The following is a 21,846-nucleotide window of genomic DNA, read 5'->3' as shown; positions in this document are numbered from 1 at the left end:
ATTTACTCAGGGGGCAGGTGTGGTTCACACTGTGTGTCTCCTCTGTGGTTCGCCAGTCAATCAGTTGATTAATTCATTCTGACCCCTTTTTCACCAAGCTACCTGCTTAACACTTGAATGTTAAACCCTGATCTCCGGGTTGGTTGCCTGTATGAGAACTCAAAAGAAAAGCCAGCCATAGAAAGAGATCCTGGAAATATGGTTTCAATGGTTGTTTGTCCATAAGGGACAAATGGTCATATTCAGACATAAGCTTTTGAAGTGACAAACATAATGTAGACAACCACTGTGCTGATGAGGACAATTATCTCTAGTCTGTTGTGCAACCTTAGTGCAAGCTGACCATAGGGCTGGTGAACCTGTCAGCCACCTATTAAATTGATATCAGGCTGGTGTTAAGTGATGATATCATTTTTTGTTTTAAGGTTTGTTATACTGTAATAGTGGAAACAAGTCATGTTTGAATCATCATATCCCTAAATGAAAAGCCATTGGCATTGTCAATTTGGCACAGCAGCTGTGCTAGTTTGGACTATGGTAATTGCAGTGCTATGTCATCCTGTTCAGTCATGGTCTGGTGGATCTTTGTCTTAAAAGCCCAATGTTCTGAAAACAAAAAAGGAAGATATACAAACATGGATACAATACAACATGAAACATGCATTAGAAGTACGTTAAAAACAAAACACATGATGCTCACAGAGAAAACAAAGTTTGTTTCATCAAATTAAGCACTGTAGCTAATCTAAGCCCACTGTGCACAATATATTAATTACATTATGACACAAGATCCTATGTATGCTATTATGGTGATTTCTCGATGTGGGCAAGTATCATACCTCAAAAATGTTTATTTTCCATCGTCTCCCTTCTCTGACTTATGGATGTGTTGCCAGATGACCTAAAAGTTGACAGAGTATACTAAATGCTGTATCCACTAATTTCTCATTGACAAATGGGAGAAATTAAAAAGAAGTAGAGAGGCATCAAGATAATGTAACAATGTGAGAGAGCAGTTTGATATTATACGGCAGTTTCGGTTGTTATCTAAGCGGAAAGCTGTTTCAAAGATTGAAGACAAGAAAACCATATTTGACTTGTCCAAAAAGTGGAAATTGACATTTTCCCTTTTCCTCATTTTATGTCTTCTATTGCCCACAGACATCTATAAATAGAACGACGAAATTCACTTATGCTGTTTGCTCAAAGGAACTGAAAACTATGCAGATAAGTGTATTAATTTGTCCAGATAAATAAACCTTTATTCATCCTGGACAATATTACAAATTTTGTACCCTTCAATTGCAAAGGTGATCTTAGTCCATAATCTGCTGTGCTACTTGGTTTGTTACACATCAGACTTTCCAGTCATATCACTGTGGCCCCTCACGTTTGTGGCTGTAATTAGTAGTTATTTGAAGATGCTAATCAGATTGACTATTAATGTAAAACTTAGTGGTTGTAGATAGAGATGCTTTGGATGCGACAATACATCATGTTGTTATGCTTCTGCTATTTCAGGGAAGCAAAAAAAATATCAGCAGCGACAATTTTAATGAAATCAGCCACTCTAGCTCTCAGACACTCCATCTTGGATATTTATGAGATTAAGATTAAGATACATTTATTTATCCCAAAAACATGAACAGACACACTCATGCAATTATAGGGAAATTTAACCTCTGCTTTTAACCAATCTGGTGCAGGACACACAGAGCAGTGAGCAACCATGTACGGCGCCCGGGGAGCAGATGTTGGGGGAGTAAGGTGCCTTGCTCAGGGGCACTAGACAGGGTAGGGAGAATCCTCTTGGATTTTTGGACAGATCAATCCAGGTTCGACTTTTTTGTATTTTCTCCGTGGAGTCGAACCAGAGACCTTTTCTGCCCATAGTCCAAGTTTCTGCCACTAGTCCACCGCCTCTGAGATACATCCTTTTAAAGGATGTTTAACACCGTCGGGTTGGGTGTTTACTGGAGAGTAGGATGTTGGGGAGACAAGATGTCCTGTTCCCTTCTGGCTCAGAATATTCTATGCTGGATATCAGCACTGGGATTTTTTTCAAATAAATGTAGTAGTTTGTCTTTAACCAGTGTACCTCGGTAGGCAGTCCATATATGAAATGGACTGTATTTATTTTGTACTTTTCTTGTCTTTGTTATGGAAATCTACTTAATGACCACCCAAAGTACTTTCCACTCAGTCACGTTCACCCATTCATACAGCTTTCTACTTTTTTATTACTCATACAGTCAAACACTGTGTTTTGACTAATGACATTTTAATGTGCAAACTCGGACCAACGACCTTCCAGTGAAGTAGCTGCCCTTTAGTGTCCTATTCATAGCCATGCTGGATTGTCAGACCACAGGGTATTTTCTTATCGCAAAATACTCTTTACAGATGTAAACTTTTGTAAAGTGTTTACAAACTGTCTGCTAATGTTTCCCCACCTAATATCGTTGTAAAAAAATAAGTCACAGTGTCCCCATATGCTTGAATATACTTAAACTTTAGTTTAATGTTGCAAAGCTGTATGCTGGTGATGCTGCAGTTCATCTCATGCAGTGCAAAATCTTTTCGTAATGGACCTGAATGAGAGACAAATAAACAAAAGCATTCAAAATCTAAATCCTAACAAATTCACATGCAGTGTTAGTGAGACTTAGGGAAAATACATATACCATAATTATTTAGAATGCATAATACGAGTAATGAAGTTTATCTAGTTACATTTAGAGTTAAGACAAGTGCAAAAAAGGTTTGTGACATTTTTCAAATTAATAGCCTCTTTTCTCAATGGATAATGGGATATGAAAGTTATTAGGGCCCGAGCACCGAATGGTGAGAGGCCCTATTGAATCTGTAAGGATTTTTATTATTATTATTATTATTATTATTAGGGCCCGAGCACCGAATGGTGAGAGGCCCTATTGAATCTGTAAGGATTTTTATTATTATTATTATTATTATTATTATTATTATTATTATTATTAGGGCCCGAGCACCGAATGGTGAGAGGCCCTATTGAATCTGTAAGGATTTTTATTATTATTATTATTATTATTATTTCCCTTTGGGGGGCTTTTTCAGGGTCTAGACATGCTCAAAAAGTTATGAAACTTTGCAGGAAATTCAAGGTCTGCGGATATTTTAGTATTCTGGAGTAATTGGAATTGGGCGTGGCAAAATGGCTCTACAGCGCCCCCTGGAACCAGCCCCTAGGTTTCCACATAACGGATTTTCATCAAAATCTGGATATAGGTCTATCGTGACCAGTCATGAAAAAAAGTCTCATGGAGCATTATGAAAAACGCAACAGGAAGTCCGCCATTTTGCTTTTAGTGGCCATTTTGGCAATATCCCACATTTTTACTTTTACGTACTTGTCCCAGGGCTTTCATCAGATCAACTTCAAATTCAGATGAGTGTCATCACAACAAGATGGAGATAAAACATGATTGAGGGATTTTTTTTTTATCACACCGTGTGACCGTGGCATGGCGTTAAAAATTGGTTACACGCCATCAAAACACGGGCATCTGTATCTCGGACATACATGTTCCAATCAAGTCCAAACTAGACATGTAAGACAATAGTCCCCGCCTGATGACATCTATGCATAAATGATGACTTAAAACCGCAGCGCCCCCTGGTGGCAACAGGAAATGTCTTGTTTTTTGCTTGTCTTACACTTGGATGAATTTCTCCTCATCCACTGACCTCAACCATGTCAAACTGTATCAAATGGGTCCCAAGGCATTGACAATGAAGACATAAGATTACCGTGACTTTTCGTCAAACGCCATATGAATGGCGTGGCATTAAAGTTCATCAACTCGCCGTGAAACACGAAATTGCTGTAACTTCAGTGTTCATGATTCTATCTCTCTCAAACTACATGTGTGTAACAACAGCCCCCCCCTGAAGATATTCATATGGTTTTAAGAAATGGGCGTGGCAAAAAAACTGACCAGCGCCCCCTATAGGGCAACCCCGGCACTACGATGGCCGACATTTATACAAATCTATCGGGACATGTGTCGTTTCATAACAAACAAAAAAATATCTTGGATAGGTATGCTTGACCAAACAGGGAGGCCGGCATTTTGGATTAAGTGGCCATTTTTTTTCCATATTCCACATTTTTACTTGATGCACTTGTCCCAGGGCTTTCATCAGATTAACTTCAAATTAAGATCAGTGCCATCACAACAAGATGGAGATAAAAAGTGATTAAGAGATTGACCTTTCGTCACACCGTGTGACCGTGGCGTGGCGTCTTGAGTTTGATTAAACGCCATCAAAACACGAGGTTCTGTATCTCGGACATACATTGTCCAATCGAGTCCAAACTAGACATGTAAGACAAGGGTGCCATCCTGATGACATCTACACAGAAATTATGACTTGAAATTACAGCGCCCCCTGGTGGCTACAGGAAGTGACATGTTTTATACTTTGATGAACTGCTCCTGGCTGATTTACAATATACAGCTCAAATCAGATCAGTCAAGTCATTAGATCATGGTCAGAATTGTGACGTTTCCTCAAACCATGTAAACATTGATGTTTGGCGAAGGATCATCCTTCGCCAAAGGACACGATGTTTTCATAATTACACTGTGCATTGTCCTATCACTACCAAACTTCTGTCACATGATAAGAGTACAAGCCTGAACAGCTCTATGTGTCAATATTTCCTCAGTGTCATAGCGCCACCTACTGATTCGCCAGGAAACAGGAAGTACTTTGTTAATCCACTCTGCATTATCCAACCGGCTCCAAACTACTGACCTATGATCACAATACTGATCTGAACAGCTCCACATATAAATATTAGTTCAGGGTCATAGCGCCACCTACTGATCAGTGTGAAAATTAAGTTGCGGAAACATTGTCCAATTGACACAAAATTGCTCACGCTACATCAGAGCGCCTACATGAACAGATATATATGTCTGTACGTAATAATAGTGATGGCGCCACCTACTGGCAAACCTACTGCCGCAGAGCGCAAAACGCATGCAACGTGGAGAAGTGCATGCTCGATCGATGATGTGCGCTTGGTCATCGATCGCTCTCTCCACCGACCGCAACAGGCTTCAACGTGCGGGTGCTCGGGCCCGCAAGTGCTACAACGTAGCCCTAGTTAGGGCCCGAGCACCGAATGGTGAGAGGCCCTATTGAATCTGTAAGGATTTTTATTATTATTAGGGCCCGAGCACCGAATGGTGAGAGGCCCTATTGAATCTGTAAGGATTTTTATTATTAGGGCCCGAGCACCGAATGGTGAGAGGCCCTATTGAATCTGTAAGGATTTTTATTATTAGGGCCCGAGCACCGAATGGTGAGAGGCCCTATTGAATCTGTAAGGATTTTTATTATTATTATTATTATTATTATTATTATTATTATTATTTCCCTTTGGGGGGCTTTTTCAGGGTCTAGACATGCTCAAAAAGTTATGAAACTTTGCAGGAAATTCAAGGTCTGCGGATATTTTAGTATTCTGGAGTAATTGGAATTGGGCGTGGCAAAATGGCTCTACAGCGCCCCCTGGAACCAGCCCCTAGGTTTCCACATAACGGATTTTCATCAAAATCTGGATATAGGTGTATCGTGACCAGTCATGAAAAAAAGTCTCATGGAGCATTATGAAAAACGCAACAGGAAGTCCGCCATTTTGCTTTTAGTGGCCATTTTGGCAATATCCCACATTTTTACTTTTACGTACTTGTCCCAGGGCTTTCATCAGATCAACTTCAAATTCAGATGAGTGTCATCACAACAAGATGGAGATAAAAAATGATTGAGGGATTTTTTTTTTATCACACCTTGTGACCGTGGCATGGCGTTAAAAATTGGTTACACGCCATCAAAACACGGGCATCTGTATCTCGGACATACATGTTCCAATCAAGTCCAAACTAGACATGTAAGACAATAGTCCCCGCCTGATGACATCTATGCATAAATGATGACTTAAAACCGCAGCGCCCCCTGGTGGCAACAGGAAATGTCTTGTTTTTTGCTTGTCTTACACTTGGATGAATTTCTCCTCATCCACTGACCTCAACCATGTCAAACTGTATCAAATGGGTTCCAAGACATTGACAATGAAGACATAAGATTACCGTGACTTTTCGTCAAACGCCATATGAATGGCGTGGCATTAAGGTTCATCAACTCGCAGTGAAACACGAAATTGCTGTAACTTCAGTGTTCATGATTCTATCTCTCTCAAACTACATGTGTGTAACAACAGCCCCCCCCTGAAGATATTCATATGGTTTAAAGAAATGGGCGTGGCAAAAAAACTGACCAGCGCCCCCTATAGGGCAACCCCGGCACTACGATGGCCGACATTTATACAAATCTATCGGGACATGTGTCGTTTCATAACAAACAAAAAAATATCTTGGATAGGTATGCTTGACCAAACAGGGAGGCCGCCATTTTGGATTAAGTGGCCATTTTTTTTCCATATTCCACATTTTTACTTGATGCACTTGTCCCGGGGCTTTCATCAGATTAACTTCAAATTAAGATCAGTGCCATCACAACAAGATGGAGATAAAAAGTGATTAAGAGATTGACCTTTCGTCACACCGTGTGACCGTGGCGTGGCGTCTTGAGTTTGATTAAACGCCATCAAAACACGAGGTTCTGTATCTCGGACATACATTGTCCAATCGAGTCCAAACTAGACATGTAAGACAAGGGTGCCATCCTGATGACATCTACACAGAAATTATGACTTGAAATTACAGCGCCCCCTGGTGGCTACAGGAAGTGACATGTTTTATACTTTGATGAACTGCTCCTGGCTGATTTACAATATACAGCTCAAATCAGATCAGTCAAGTCATTAGATCATGGTCAGAATTGTGACATTTCCTCAAACCGTGTAAACATTGATGTTTGGCGAAGGATCATCCTTCGCCAAAGGACACGATGTTTTCATAATTACACTGTGCATTGTCCTATCACTACCAAACTTCTGTCACATGATAAGAGTACAAGCCTGAACAGCTCTATGTGTCAATATTTCCTCAGTGTCATAGCGCCACCTACTGATTCACCAGGAAACAGGAAGTACTTTGTTAATCCACTCTGCATTATCCAACCGGCTCCAAACTACTGACCTATGATCACAATACTGATCTGAACAGCTCCACATATAAATATTAGTTCAGGGTCATAGCGCCACCTACTGATCAGTGTGAAAATTAAGTTGCGGAAACATTGTCCAATTGACACAAAATTGCTCACGCTACATCAGAGCGCCTACATGAACAGATATATATGTCTGTGCGTAATAATAGTGATGGCGCCACCTACTGGCAAACCTACTGCCGCAGAGCGCAAAACGCATGCAACGTGGAGAAGTGCATGCTCGATCGATGATGTGCGCTTGGTCATCGATCGCTCTCTCCACCGACCGCAACAGGCTTCAACGTGCGGGTGCTCGGGCCCGCAAGTGCTACAACGTAGCCCTAGTTATTATTATTATTATTATTATTATTATTATTATTATTTCCCTTTGGGGGGCTTTTTCAGGGTCTAGACATGCTCAAAAAGTTATGAAACTTTGCAGGAAATTCAAGGTCTGCGGATATTTTAGTATTCTGGAGTAATTGGAATTGGGCGTGGCAAAATGGCTCTACAGCGCCCCCTGGAACCAGCCCCTAGGTTTCCACATAACGGATTTTCATCAAAATCTGGATATAGGTGTATCGTGACCAGTCATGAAAAAAAGTCTCATGGAGCATTATGAAAAACGCAACAGGAAGTCCGCCATTTTGCTTTAAGTGGCCATTTTGGCAATATCCCACATTTTTACTTTTACGTACTTGTCCCAGGGATTTCATCAGATCAACTTCAAATTCAGATGAGTGTCATCACAACAAGATGGAGATAAAAAATGATTGAGGGATTTTTTTTTTATCACACCGTGTGACCGTGGCATGGCGTTAAAAATTGGTTACACGCCATCAAAACACGGGCATCTGTATCTCGGACATACATGTTCCAATCAAGTCCAAACTAGACATGTAAGACAAAAGTCCCCGCCTGATGACATCTATGCATAAATGATGACTTAAAACCGCAGCGCCCCCTGGTGGCAACAGGAAATGTCTTGTTTTTTGCTTGTCTTACACTTGGATGAATTTCTCCTCATCCACTGACCTCAACCATGTCAAACTGTATCAAATGGGTCCCAAGACATTGACAATGAAGACATAAGATTACCGTGACTTTTCGTCAAACGCCATATGAATGGCGTGGCATTAAAGTTCATCAACTCGCCGTGAAACACGAAATTGCTGTAACTTCAGTGTTCATGATTCTATCTCTCTCAAACTACATGTGTGTAACAACAGCCCCCCCCTGAAGATATTCATATGGTTTTAAGAAATGGGCGTGGCAAAAAAACTGACCAGCGCCCCCTATAGGGCAACCCCGGCACTACGATGGCCGACATTTATACAAATCTATCGGGACATGTGTCGTTTCATAACAAACAAAAAAATATCTTGGATAGGTATGCTTGACCAAACAGGGAGGCCGCCATTTTGGATTAAGTGGCCATTTTTTTTCCATATTCCACATTTTTACTTGATGCACTTGTCCCAGTGCTTTCATCAGATTAACTTCAAATTAAGATCAGTGCCATCACAACAAGATGGAGATAAAAAGTGATTAAGAGATTGACCTTTCGTCACACCGTGTGACCGTGGCGTGGCGTCTTGAGTTTGATTAAACGCCATCAAAACACGAGGTTCTGTATCTCGGACATACATTGTCCAATCGAGTCCAAACTAGACATGTAAGACAAGGGTGCCATCCTGATGACATCTACACAGAAATTATGACTTGAAATTACAGCGCCCCCTGGTGGCTACAGGAAGTGACATGTTTTATACTTTGATGACCTGCTCCTGGCTGATTTACAATATACAGCTCAAATCAGCTCAGTCAAGTCATTAGATCATGGTCAGAATTGTGACGTTTCCTCAAACCGTGTAAACATTGATGTGCGGCGAAGGATTTTCCTTCGCCAAAGGACACGATGTTATCATAACTCCACTGTGCATTGTCCTATCACTACAAAACTTCTGTCACATGGTCAGAGTCCAAGCCTGAACAGCTCTATGTGTCAATATTTCCTCAGTGTCATAGCGCCACCTACTGATTCGCCAGGAAACAGGAAGTACTTTGTTAATCCACTCTGCATTATCCAACCGGCTCTAAACTACTGACCTATGATCACAATACTGATCTGAACAGCTCCACATATAAATATTAGTTCAGGGTCATAGCGCCACCTACTGATCAGTGTGAAAATTAAGTTGTGTTAACATTGTCCAATTGACACAAAATTGCTCACGCTACATCAGAGCGCCTACATGAACAGATATATATGTCTGTGCGTAATAATAGTGATGGCGCCACCTACTGGCAAACCTACTGCCGCAGAGCGCAAAACGCATGCAACGTGGAGAAGTGCATGCTCGATCGATGATGTGCGCTTGGTCATCGATCGCTCTCTCCACCGACGGCAACAGGCTTCAACGTGCGGGTGCTCGGGCCCGCAAGTGCTACAACGTAGCCCTAGTTATTATTATTATTATTATTATTATTATTATTATTATTTCCCTTTGGGGGGCTTTTTCAGGGTCTAGACATGCTCAAAAAGTTATGAAACTTTGCAGGAAATTCAAGGTCTGCGGATATTTTAGTATTCTGGAGTAATTGGAATTGGGCGTGGCAAAATGGCTCTACAGCGCCCCCTGGAACCAGCCCCTAGGTTTCCACATAACGGATTTTCATCAAAATCTGGATATAGGTGTATCGTGACCAGTCATGAAAAAAAGTCTCATGGAGCATTATGAAAAACGCAACAGGAAGTCCGCCATTTTGCTTTGAGTGGCCATTTTGGCAATATCCCACATTTTTACTTTTACGTACTTGTCCCAGGGCTTTCATCAGATCAACTTCAAATTCAGATGAGTGTCATCACAACAAGATGGAGATAAAAAATGATTGAGGGATTTTTTTTTTATCACACCGTGTGACCGTGGCATGGCGTTAAAAATTGGTTACACGCCATCAAAACCACGCATCTGTATCTCGGACATACATGTTCCAATCAGGTCCAAACTAGACATGTAAGACAATAGTCCCCGCCTGATGACATCTATGCATAAATGATGACTTAAAACCGCAGCGCCCCCTGGTGGCAACAGGAAATGTCTTGTTTTTTGCTTGTCTTACACTTGGATGAATTTCTCCTCATCCACTGACCTCAACCATGTCAAACTGTATCAAATGGGTCCCAAGGCATTGACAATGAAGACATAAGATTACCGTGACTTTTCGTCAAACGCCATATGAATGGCGTGGCATTAAAGTTCATCAACTCGCCGTGAAACACGAAATTGCTGTAACTTCAGTGTTCATGATTCTATCTCTCTCAAACTACATGTGTGTAACAACAGCCCCCCCCTGAAGATATTCATATGGTTTTAAGAAATGGGCGTGGCAAAAAAACTGACCAGCGCCCCCTATAGGGCAACCCCGGCACTACGATGGCCGACATTTATACAAATCTATCGGGACATGTGTCGTTTCATAACAAACAAAAAAATATCTTGGATAGGTATGCTTGACCAAACAGGGAGGCCGCCATTTTGGATTAAGTGGCCATTTTTTTTCCATATTCCACATTTTTACTTGATGCACTTGTCCCAGGGCTTTCATCAGATTAACTTCAAATTAAGATCAGTGCCATCACAACAAGATGGAGATAAAAAGTGATTAAGAGATTGACCTTTCGTCACACCGTGTGACCGTGGCGTGGCGTCTTGAGTTTGATTAAACGCCATCAAAACACGAGGTTCTGTATCTCGGACATACATTGTCCAATCGAGTCCAAACTAGACATGTAAGACAAGGGTGCCATCCTGATGACATCTACACAGAAATTATGACTTGAAATTACAGCGCCCCCTGGTGGCTACAGGAAGTGACATGTTTTATACTTTGATGAACTGCTCCTGGCTGATTTACAATATACAGCTCAAATCAGATCAGTCAAGTCATTAGATCATGGTCAGAATTGTGACGTTTCCTCAAACCATGTAAACATTGATGTTTGGCGAAGGATCATCCTTCGCCAAAGGACACGATGTTATCATAACTCCACTGTGCATTGTCCTATCACTACAAAACTTCTGTCACATGGTCAGAGTCCAAGCCTGAACAGCTCTATGTGTCAATATTTCCTCAGTGTCATAGCGCCACCTACTGATTCGCCAGGAAACAGGAAGTACTTTGTTAATCCACTCTGCATTATCCAACCGGCTCCAAACTACTGACCTATGATCACAATCCTGAATAGAACAGCTCCATATATGAATATTAGTTCAGGATCATAGCGCCACCTATTGCTCAGTGTGAAAATTAAGTTGCGGAAACATTGTCCAATTGACACAAAATTTCTCACGCTACATCAGAGCGCCTACTTGAACAGATCTATATGTCTGTGCGTAATAATAGTGATGGCGCCACCTACTGGCAAACCTACTGCCGCAGAGCGCAAAACGCATGCAACGTGGAGAAGTGCATGCTCGATCGATGATGTGCGCTTGGTCATCGATCGCTCTCTCCACCGACCGCAACAGGCTTCAACGTGCGGGTGCTCGGGCCCGCAAGTGCTACAACGTAGCCCTAGTTGTTTATATATATTTTTGTATCTTAAAAAATGTAATGCTGTGATGCTATAACACTACCTTAGGAACAATTCAAGGTTATTCTGTATAAACAGTAAAATTATTTTAACCCTTCCAACACTGCATACGTAGCATTGGAGATGATCACAGAAAATTATAAAAAATATATAATAATTTTAATTTGACGACCTGTGGAATAAGATATTCAAGTACAGTCAAAACAGTCAAAACTACCCCTTTAAAACCTTTGGAAAAGTCTAGCAGATATCAGCTTATTTTGTCTGAACCATTATGATATAATCAATAGGACAATGCACACTGCCCTTCCACTAAATATGATCTGTATGTTACATTTTATTATATGCCGGGCTAAATCTCATCTTTCACACTTTTTATCATGCATTCCTTTGTGATAACCAAGTTTGAATGTAAACTGTTTTAATTGTACTGGGACATAGATTTCTCCCCTGATAAGCCTCTAAAATGTTGTCATTACGTGACCCAACAAAGCATAACCAGCAGTCATGTTAATACATACTGTAAACTTAAACCTTGAGCCACTAATGCCATTGGGCACTTTAAAGATTTAGATACAATAATGTCACAAAGGATGTCATGAGTCATTATAAAATAGCAAAAAACGAATGAAAATAAATATTCACCTCCAGTTTGAATGGCGGAGAAAGAGGATTAACATGAAAGCATTTCTGTATGTATGGTAAACAAAATGCCTTTATATAGCACTTCCCTGCTTTTGAGTCTTTATAATAATAAGCTCTGCAGACTTTACAAGTACGGGTGCTCAAAGTGGAATAACAACAACAACTGGCTGCAAGTTCAGATAAGCCAGAACTTATACAAAGAGGCATTGCATGAGAGATGATATGAAAAAAAGAAGACATCAGAGACATGAAAGACATGAGATCATCATCTATGTCTTATCTACTGTGTCCGTCCGTCCCCGGTACCAGTTAGAAGAAAAACATCACCAAATAAGGGTTCCATCCTGTCAAGTAGACAGTATCACAGCAGTGAGACACCTAGTCAGGGGATTTCCAATACCTTAGACACTAGTCAGTGGAATTTTGCATTACATCCCTTTTCTGTTGAGCACTCAAAGCTCTTAACCACGTACTTTTCATTTACCCATTCACACACTGACGATGTGGCATCTGAAGCTGTTAAGTGTATTGCTCAAGGACACGTCGGCTCTCTCTCTGGAGGTCCATTGTTCAAACAGGACCCTTCTGATACTAGACTAGATTCTGCGTCCTGGGGCAGGCCATCCCTCATTTGTGATCTCTGACACGCTTAAATGTTTATCTTTAAACCGTCACATTGTAAACTCATAGCAATTGACATCATTCTATATGTATCAAGGGTCATATTAGATAGATCTCAAATTTATTGTTTTCAAGTACATTTTACAATATATATATGTCTCCTCATCTGGTACTTACAATTATGCAATCATGAACACAAGGCTAATATTTGAAAGTCAGTCTATTCTATATATGCAGGATAAAATCGAACACACTCAGTTTTTTCTTTATCTTTATCTCTGTTTCTATAAAAGCTTATATGCTCAGTAGTCTATCTAGAGTAACCTGGATTCTGAGGGCTGCTTTTCCTTTGAAGGCATGCTAGATGAGACTATGCTGTTATGGCCTCAATAGACTGGAATACCAGTCAAGAGGAATATTTAGCTGTCATAGACAAGCAGATAATGCAAAGTACTACCCAACTTTTTTATAAGATGTATTTTTTTCTTTCAGAGGGTTCAGCAACATTTCCCAGTTATGTGCCAATAAGGCCAGGCAACAATACGCCCCAATAGGATTTTTTTTTTTCTTTAATTCTATCAAAATAAAACTTTACACAATGAAAGTACCCATGAAAAGTAAAAAATTTAGTATGATAACTTTCTTTGAAAATGAATTTGAATATGCAAATGAGCTATACACGGATCGAATATGCCCAAAATACACCAAAATAGGCTTAATTTTTTCCTTTACGCCTACCAAAATAAAACTTTACATGGTAAAAGTATACATGAAAAGTAACTTTTTTTGTATTACAAGTTCATAAACAAAAATGATTGTTTATGACCTTTTCCCTTGTATTACTGTATATATATATATATATATGCATATTTATTTCATTCTTATTTATTTATTTCAATGTGTTTACTCTTAATTGTACCCTTGGTACCATTGTAAATGAGGGTCTTATTCCTCAAAGTGTTTTCTGAGGCTTAAATAAATAATCATTCAATCAGTATGTTGTTCTGAACACCTCATAGAAATGATCTATGCTGAAAAAAAATCTTTTACAATTAACTCGATTTTTGGCACCAAAATGAGTTACTTTGCCTGGACTATAGTGAATGGAGTTGCTCATTTGTTAAATGTTATTAGCACATGAACTGTACTGAACTTTATTTTGTGATTGTTTGATTCACTCTAGAGTTTATGAGACGCGAATTTAAACACATTAAAAGAAAAGCCATCTGACTCACTCACTTTTATCCCTCTACTTCATCTACTCTTTACCAGTTGACCCACTTAAATCAATGCTGCACTGCCTAAATATGTGGCAGCTCTGTAGGTTGCAACTTCCGGCCTCAGTACCCATTGCACATCGCCATGCGCGCTTGCACAATCACATGCATTATTGGGTACACTAAGCGGCACTCTGTGACAAAACTTGGTGCATCTCGGTGTTCTGCCAAGTGGAAACATTTACATTACACAAGGTCAGGAGGCTGTTAATTCCAGCAGGGGCAACCTGTAAATCTAATATGAATCCCTTAGTACAACCAGTGTGAAATCAGAAAAGTGTTGCAAACATTTGGGCTAATAAACAGTATTCTAAAGACCAGGAGCCACCTGTTTATGGCACTTAATGCACCTTTCTTTTTGGGGGGTTATTAGTATTACATTCCTATTAAAGGCAACACATATTTTTCAAATGGTTATTTATTGTATTAAATATTGCTATGGATTTGAGTTCGCTAATAAATTCAAATAACAACATTATTCCAAAGGTTATGTTTTTCTCAACTGTTTTGTACATATATCACAATCTCAGCAAGGGAGCAGGGACACCATCACATCTCATTTAAAATATTGTTAGTGATGCAAATGTTATTGTGCAGGGAGAAAGGACTACTTTTTCACGTCATGTCTGAAATAAATAATCAATTTTGAACATGCCAGATGGACAGACGGACAGATATTTCTGGAGTTATTAGATAGATTAAATGCTCTTTAACGATCTCTGTTTCATCTCCCCTTTTATCTTTAAAATACAGCAACCAATCAAATGTTATCAATAGAGAAGATTTGGGAAGGTTATCTCTAGAGTAAGATGTTGCACATTCGGTTGCTTACTTATTTCTCTGAGGGCCTTCATGTACAGGAGAAAGCAGGGCTCTCACTTCAACTGACATTTGTGCAACTGCAGCCATCTGTCACTTTTCTTACATGTCAATGGCTTTAATCTCCGACTAAACGGACACTTCATTAGCTGTCAGTTGTCAGGTCAAAGAACTTTTCAACTGCTTTCATCTGTCACTCCTCAACATTGCAACCTCTTTTATCCCATACTTACATACAAGTTAGTCTGTTATCAATGAATACACCTCAGTACAGTTGTTTTCAGGTCTTCCACCTGAGCTGAAAGTTAGGTGACATTTGCACAGGATTAATATAAGTTATCAGCAGTGTTGTGCACGTTCACACCTCTCATGAACTAGTTCAAAGTTCAGTTCATACAAGTTAAAATGAATAGTTCACGTTCATAGTTTTAAGGTGGAAAGTGAGGCGCCCGGCTGTTCACACCGGACCCGCATTTCTCAGCGCCGGTCAGCCCATGATTCTGCTTTCTCCGCTTGTTGTTGAATGTAACCCGTTCAATGTAATGGTTTTGGGTACAAACTCTTTTATCTATATGACTGCTTTAGTGGATGGGCAGGGGGACATTTAAATATGTGATTGTGAAAATTAATTAAAATTAAAACTCCAGTACAACAGAAGGGGAATACAAAGTATGTGATGCATATTTGATCATTTATATCATATCAAATATGTCATTAATATCGTTTAAAATCAATTTTCGGTTTGTTTCCTGCCTCGATACGCTCGCGGCGAGCCCAAAAAATTTACTCGACGCACTGCGCCCTGCACTGATGGTTTCTGGTTTCTGCACTGCACAAAGGTTTAACAGGGGGGCGGGTAGAAGGCGCTTAGCTTTCCTTGGCACTGCCCAGCGCGGTGCGGCCCGTGGCTTCGGCGTCTGGTGAAAACCCGGCGTTAGACAGCATCTCTCCTCAGAAAAAGTAAAACATTCCCTGACGTTTTAGCTAGACCTCAGATAATATGAACGTGTTAACTGTTCAAATTCATTATTTTTCTGAGTTGCGCTCAGTTCATCATTCTCATAAAAACGAACGTGTTCAATGAACGCGTTCTTTTGAACTCGTTCATGCACAACACTGGTTACCAGGATCTGACTCCTGTTAAGTCAATGTCTGATACCTGGTAACACAAAATGGTTAGAAAATCTTAAAGTATGGAAAAAACCTCTGGGTTTGCCTCACAGTGACTAAGGTAAAATTATCAATTAACGAAAAAACACAGTTTCATAGGTAAACACTGTATAATAAGGCCCAACAATTTATAATAAAACCCAAGCACATTAAATCAAACCCTATCCGGTCAGCACTTTAACACCAAGGTCGGGCAGCAATACCTTTATTGAAAACAAAACAGGTCTCAAAAAAAGCACAATAGTTTCACGGGTTAACAGAAAGTACAGAAAACAACATTTATAAACAAAGTAGTCCAGTGAATGATTTACCAAACTAAGGTGAAATAATATTTACAGGGGAAAAAGTCTCAACGCAGTCCAGTCGGCATTAGTGACCCACGATCTGGTAATCCTGTGGAAGTAATCCAATTTGTTATAATCCGCACACAAATGCAAGATTCCTTGGTTGTAGTCCCACGTAGTATGCAGTATCCCACCTGACCAAAGACAGACTTCTTCCCTGTTCAGTTCTTCCCTGTTCACCTTGTTACACATCTTTTCATATGGCAACAGTTCTCTAAAAACTCCTTTCAGTACATTCTTCAATTGGGTAAATTAGGGAAGGCAGATGATCATTACACATTCATGAAAATGGCATGAAAGGGTAAAAAGAAGAACTTTCTGAGGTTGGAGATTGATGTCCTCATGTCAGATACCCAGAAAGTTTTCTGGGTATCAACTTTTTTGCCGTGTCAGCATTGGAATTAAGAGACTAACCAATTGAATTGGCTATTTCTTTGCTCAGAAACTAAAAGAATTTGAACTCAACCTGGTGACTATAAGTGCTCTCTGATAGAAGCCCAGTTTAGTACACATAGGCTATTCCAGCTAATTCAGGGTTAAAAACCCAACATCTGCACTAGTCTAGATGAGTTAGTCAACTCCAGTCAGTAAATTTATATAACATGTTAGTGTTTTAAAATCTAAGTAAAATAAATACAAAACTAGTATGGATAATAATTAGATGTGCAATCAAAATCAATGCTAAAGCCAAAAATAGAAATACAGTTTTTAAAGTCAAAAGTGTTTTACTGGTTATGAAACAGTCTAATCTTAATATTGCTGCAGCTTTATAACCAAAAACAGAAAATTAGACAATCAGGAAGAAATCGTGCCTCTTATATAAACTATAAGCCCAGGCAGATATAAGGAGGGAGCATAAGAGCAGAGGAGAAGCTGTGTGTGTTCATATGAACAACAGCTGGTGCACAGCCATGGACAATGTTTGCAAACACTGATGCACCGACCTAGAGCTCCTCACAGTAAGAGCAGACTGTTCTTCCTTTCAAGGAAATTCACCATAACAACAATTATGGCACTATGGACTCCCACAAGCTAAGGCTCAGGTAGCTCTTGAAAAGCTGCATGACGTCATCAACAAACAGCACCCAGAATACGTGACTATCGTAGCAGCAATCAACAGATCTCAAACTGCTCAGGGTCAAAAGTCAAAACAATTTGAATTTCCCAGAAAAATGAACAATAACAATCATATAGTAAAAAAAGATACATGACCTCATCGTTATGCATCCTGCATCCTTTTCACTTCTTCCAAAACAAGTGCACATGCTGGCTAGACCAAGGTTTTTTTACGACGGGAGACAGTGGAAACACTACAGCGTTAGTCCTCAGAGGCACCAAAATAAAAATAAAAGGTTCCTTGTAGGGTTATTAAATCCAATCACACTGCACCATATAATACAATTTCATGTGGGTTTTTTTTCATCAAGATCAACACATTGCTGGTAAAAACCTTAAAGAATAATAATAATAATAATAATGTAAAAGTGGGGAAAAAAACCCAATTAAATGGATACTTGTTCCCTTTTCCATTCTTCCTTCAATGGACAGGGGTAAAGACATAACCTGGAGGTAATGACAAAAAATTACAGTAACAGAATCATTCTAAATGAAAAGCAAGGATAAAAAGGTAGAACCTTAAATTAGTTTTTAAATTTTTGATAGTTTGACAATAATTAATGTTGAAACGGTGACTGTTCCAAAGATCGTGGGCAGAAAAGGATAAAACAAGATCTCAATTCAATAACCTGTTCTTGAAAATCATACGAAAGTTTCAGAGCAACAGAGACACAGAGCATCCACGTTACCATAGTAACTGACTCACACATCATTCCCGCCTGCGTGTGCACAATGTAAGTGGAGAAGAAGGGAAGCTGCTGCAAAGGAACCTATGATTCTCTGGTCATTAGTGATAATATTACAGAGTATACGAGAATGTATCTCACCCCAGACTGAATACCTGTTGTCTGCTGTGTGCTGTGTGCTGTCAATGTCCTCTTTTCATGCAGCAACATTATCAGTTATGGTTTCGTATTTCACATTGTTAGAAAATGCACGCGTCGGTCTCCATTTTAATGGATATAAGTAGGTAGTTACTTTGTGTTGGTAAGGTTGTTTGACGGTTGGTGGCTGGGCTGAACTCCCATCGGCAGTAGCTTTCAGTGCTGGTCTCTCACATTTCGACTGCTTAAAGACATTGGGTCCGGTAATACTGAGCAATTTCTGATCTTGGAGCCTCTGGTGATGAAGTAAATCTTGTAGTGGTGAATGTGAATATGTGTGAGATCCCTGGTGGCTGCAGTCTGAAGGACGGGTGGCGGTTGTGTCAGGTGGGATTGGCAAATCACGGAGCTGTTGGCTGTGCAGCAGCTGTCACATATTGACACTGCACTGACTTTTGGTAACACAGACAATTATATACCAGCTGAAGATGAAGCATTAATACAGACTACATTTCATGATCTCATATTTTTAAACAATGTTTGGTAAACAGTCAATTTAGTTCATCATGCATATGATACTATCTTTCTGTCTGTCTTTAAACAAAGCACAGCTAGGTTGGATAATGGGTAAAAGAAGGAGATCACTGTACCTTTCCTTTGTTATACCAACAGACAGTAAGTAATTGGTTTCTATCAAACTGGCCTGGTTTACTCAGGAGGTTGAGAGGATTGTGTACTAACCAGAAGGTTGGGGGTTCCCCGGCTCAGACTGCACGTCTAGATAACTTCCGGTTTAACCCTTAGTTTTTGTGGAACACTTCGTAGCTCTGTATATCACCGTGCTAATTTATGCTGCACACCAAACTCGATGGATGTTGTGTTGTAGATACGATTATAATGTATAAAAGCACCAACTTCTGACCAATTGGTCCTCTTAGACAATTGTATCACCATTTGCAGGAATTCAGAGTTTGGATTATGAGAGAGCAAGAGGGGTCAGAGAATGGAGAATCCCTTTGGCCTTACCTGAGGATCTGTTATCATCAGCTCCTCAGCTCTTGTGACCTCTCATGTCTTCTTCATAAATATGTTTTCCTTGGTGGCTACGAGCGATGTCTTAGCCATTCCATTGTGCTCAACAAAGCATTATTGAATTGCTAAACCGTGTACTTTTTGAATTTAGATATAAAGCCCACTTATCAATTTGTATTATGCTTTTATGTCATTTCAAACAATTTCTATTTTTTCTACCAGCAGTTTTGCAGCTGAAAGAAAATTAGGTTAAAATTGTTATGAATGACTCACATATTAATTTAATGGAGCACACAAATTTAATTATCGTCGGTTCTATTACAGTCTGCTGACAAAACAAGTCACTCAAGGTCTAAGCTGTGTTACAGAGTGTGAGAAACAAAGGCAACTCAGCCCATCTGAATTCTTCCCCTGTGTCTCTGGCCCTTGTTCCTACCAGATCACAATAACCGAGACAGTGCTGTTCCTGGTCCAGTACACATCCAAAGAGTTTGATCGCTCAGAGAAGACAGTAGCCACTGGGGACTGCTGTTACCTCAACCCACTAGTGCGCAGGACCTTCCGCTTCCTTGGTAAGTCTCAGGATGCTGTATTGTTTGTGATTACTGCAAACTACATCTGTTTTGTTTTCACTGTTTTTGGACACATAGTTGAGTTTACCTGAAGCATTTTTGTGAATGTCTACACTCACAGAAGAAACACTCAACCATCTACGTGGGATGAGAACAATTTCCAATGTTTCTCAGACTGGTTTTCCTCCCACGGTCTTGCAGGTTTATTCATGACCTTACTTGCTTAGTTATCATGGAGGCTGACCGTGTTGCTGATCAGACCAGTAAGCAGATTTGCATCATTTCCTGAAAGGCAGCAGATAATTGTGTTCAATTGTGAAGGGGGGTTATTTCTAAGGTCTTTAATCCTTTTTGGCTATTTATTCACTTTGCTACCATATATTTACTTAACTTTTTATTTACTGGGTTTCGAATTTATTGCATTACTGCAACCGAACTGCTCTTAGTTTTAATAGAAAAAATGTTCTTTATTTGCTTGCACATTGAGACATCTTGTCTCATATTTAGAATTATCTGTCTCATTTTCCTGACCACCTCCCATATTAGTCACAGACCAGTTTACTTTCACAACACATTTTGTCTTATTTTTTCTCTATCACTGTCATAGTTCAGTTATATAGTGGCACAGCTTATGTCACTGACATTGTTAAAATGTGATGAGGTTATCCGCTGTTTTCCAAAAGGCCAACTTTTAGCATGGCTTTTTAATTTGAGTGACATTTTTGTGAATTAAATCTGCTCACTAATTGGGAAACACGGGCATCCTTATAAAGCAATTTAGTGTAATCCGTTATGTTAATCATTCAATCTCTTGAACCCACACCTTTTCAAGTGAACTGCTATTCATCAAATTCAGATAAGCAATATTAAGTGGTTCTGCTGAATAATACTTTAAACAAAAAATGAACAAGATGGTGATATTCATGTTGCTGCTATTTTATATATTCTTCCTAAGAGCTAGAATTAAGCTAAAATATTCCAGATACATACACTGCGATCTTGTGCCGAAGACATAATTTGGAGCCAGATTCTGCTCAGTAGCCATCAGGGATGGAGCTGTGGTAGCAATGTGCCTCTGATACATGCACTGAGTTGTGTCAGTCTCAGGGGTCAATCATGACGCTTCACACTGTTTTACAGCATCAAATTACAACTAAAACCCAAATCTGCCAGATAAATGTAACATTTGAACATACCTTAGTATAATCAAATCTAACGGAAATGACAAAAAACCTCTTTGGGGAAAATTCATCTGACCCTGGATGAGAAAAGTACCCTTTGCTGGAGCCCAATTTTTTCTTCATTCATCAATAATTAACAATAAAAATGACTCTTTCTGTCATCAATTCCCCCCAAATGTGTTTTGATATCTGACAGGGGCATTTATCTGAGTTCTTGTAAGAATTTCGCCCCAACACGCTCCGCGGCGCCCACTAGCGCACAATTTGAGTAAGTTTGTTAACAAAAATAAATATATAAGTTGAATATATCCTACTGTGTTTTTTATTTATTCATTTATTATTATTTTTAATTTCATGAATAATTTTGGCGATGGGTGCCCTTCTTTTAGGGTTTGAGCACCTGCCCCCCAAAATGTCTGTGCACGTGCCTGTCTACACCTGTCAATATAAGAGAAACCATGGCGGTTTTTAAACAAACATTTTCATATGC

General features: G+C 39.6%; 1 protein-coding gene across 4 annotated transcripts in view; it reads left to right on the top strand.

Moving 5' to 3' along the window:
• Positions 1 to 21,846, top strand: part of plppr5b (phospholipid phosphatase related 5b) — a 152,151-nt gene that overhangs the window by 58,202 nt on the left and 72,103 nt on the right. For all 4 annotated transcript variants that reach the window (XM_062379629.1, XM_062379625.1, XM_062379626.1 and 1 more), the window contains one exon: positions 20,043 to 20,175. In XM_062379629.1, coding sequence (XP_062235613.1) covers positions 20,043 to 20,175 — 133 coding nt within the window. The remainder of the gene's footprint in view (positions 1 to 20,042; positions 20,176 to 21,846) is intronic.

This window comes from Platichthys flesus, chromosome 21, assembly GCF_949316205.1.
Source record: "Platichthys flesus chromosome 21, fPlaFle2.1, whole genome shotgun sequence".
NCBI lineage: Eukaryota > Metazoa > Chordata > Actinopteri > Pleuronectiformes > Pleuronectidae > Platichthys > Platichthys flesus.
This window is presented reverse-complemented; position numbering and strand designations above follow the sequence as displayed.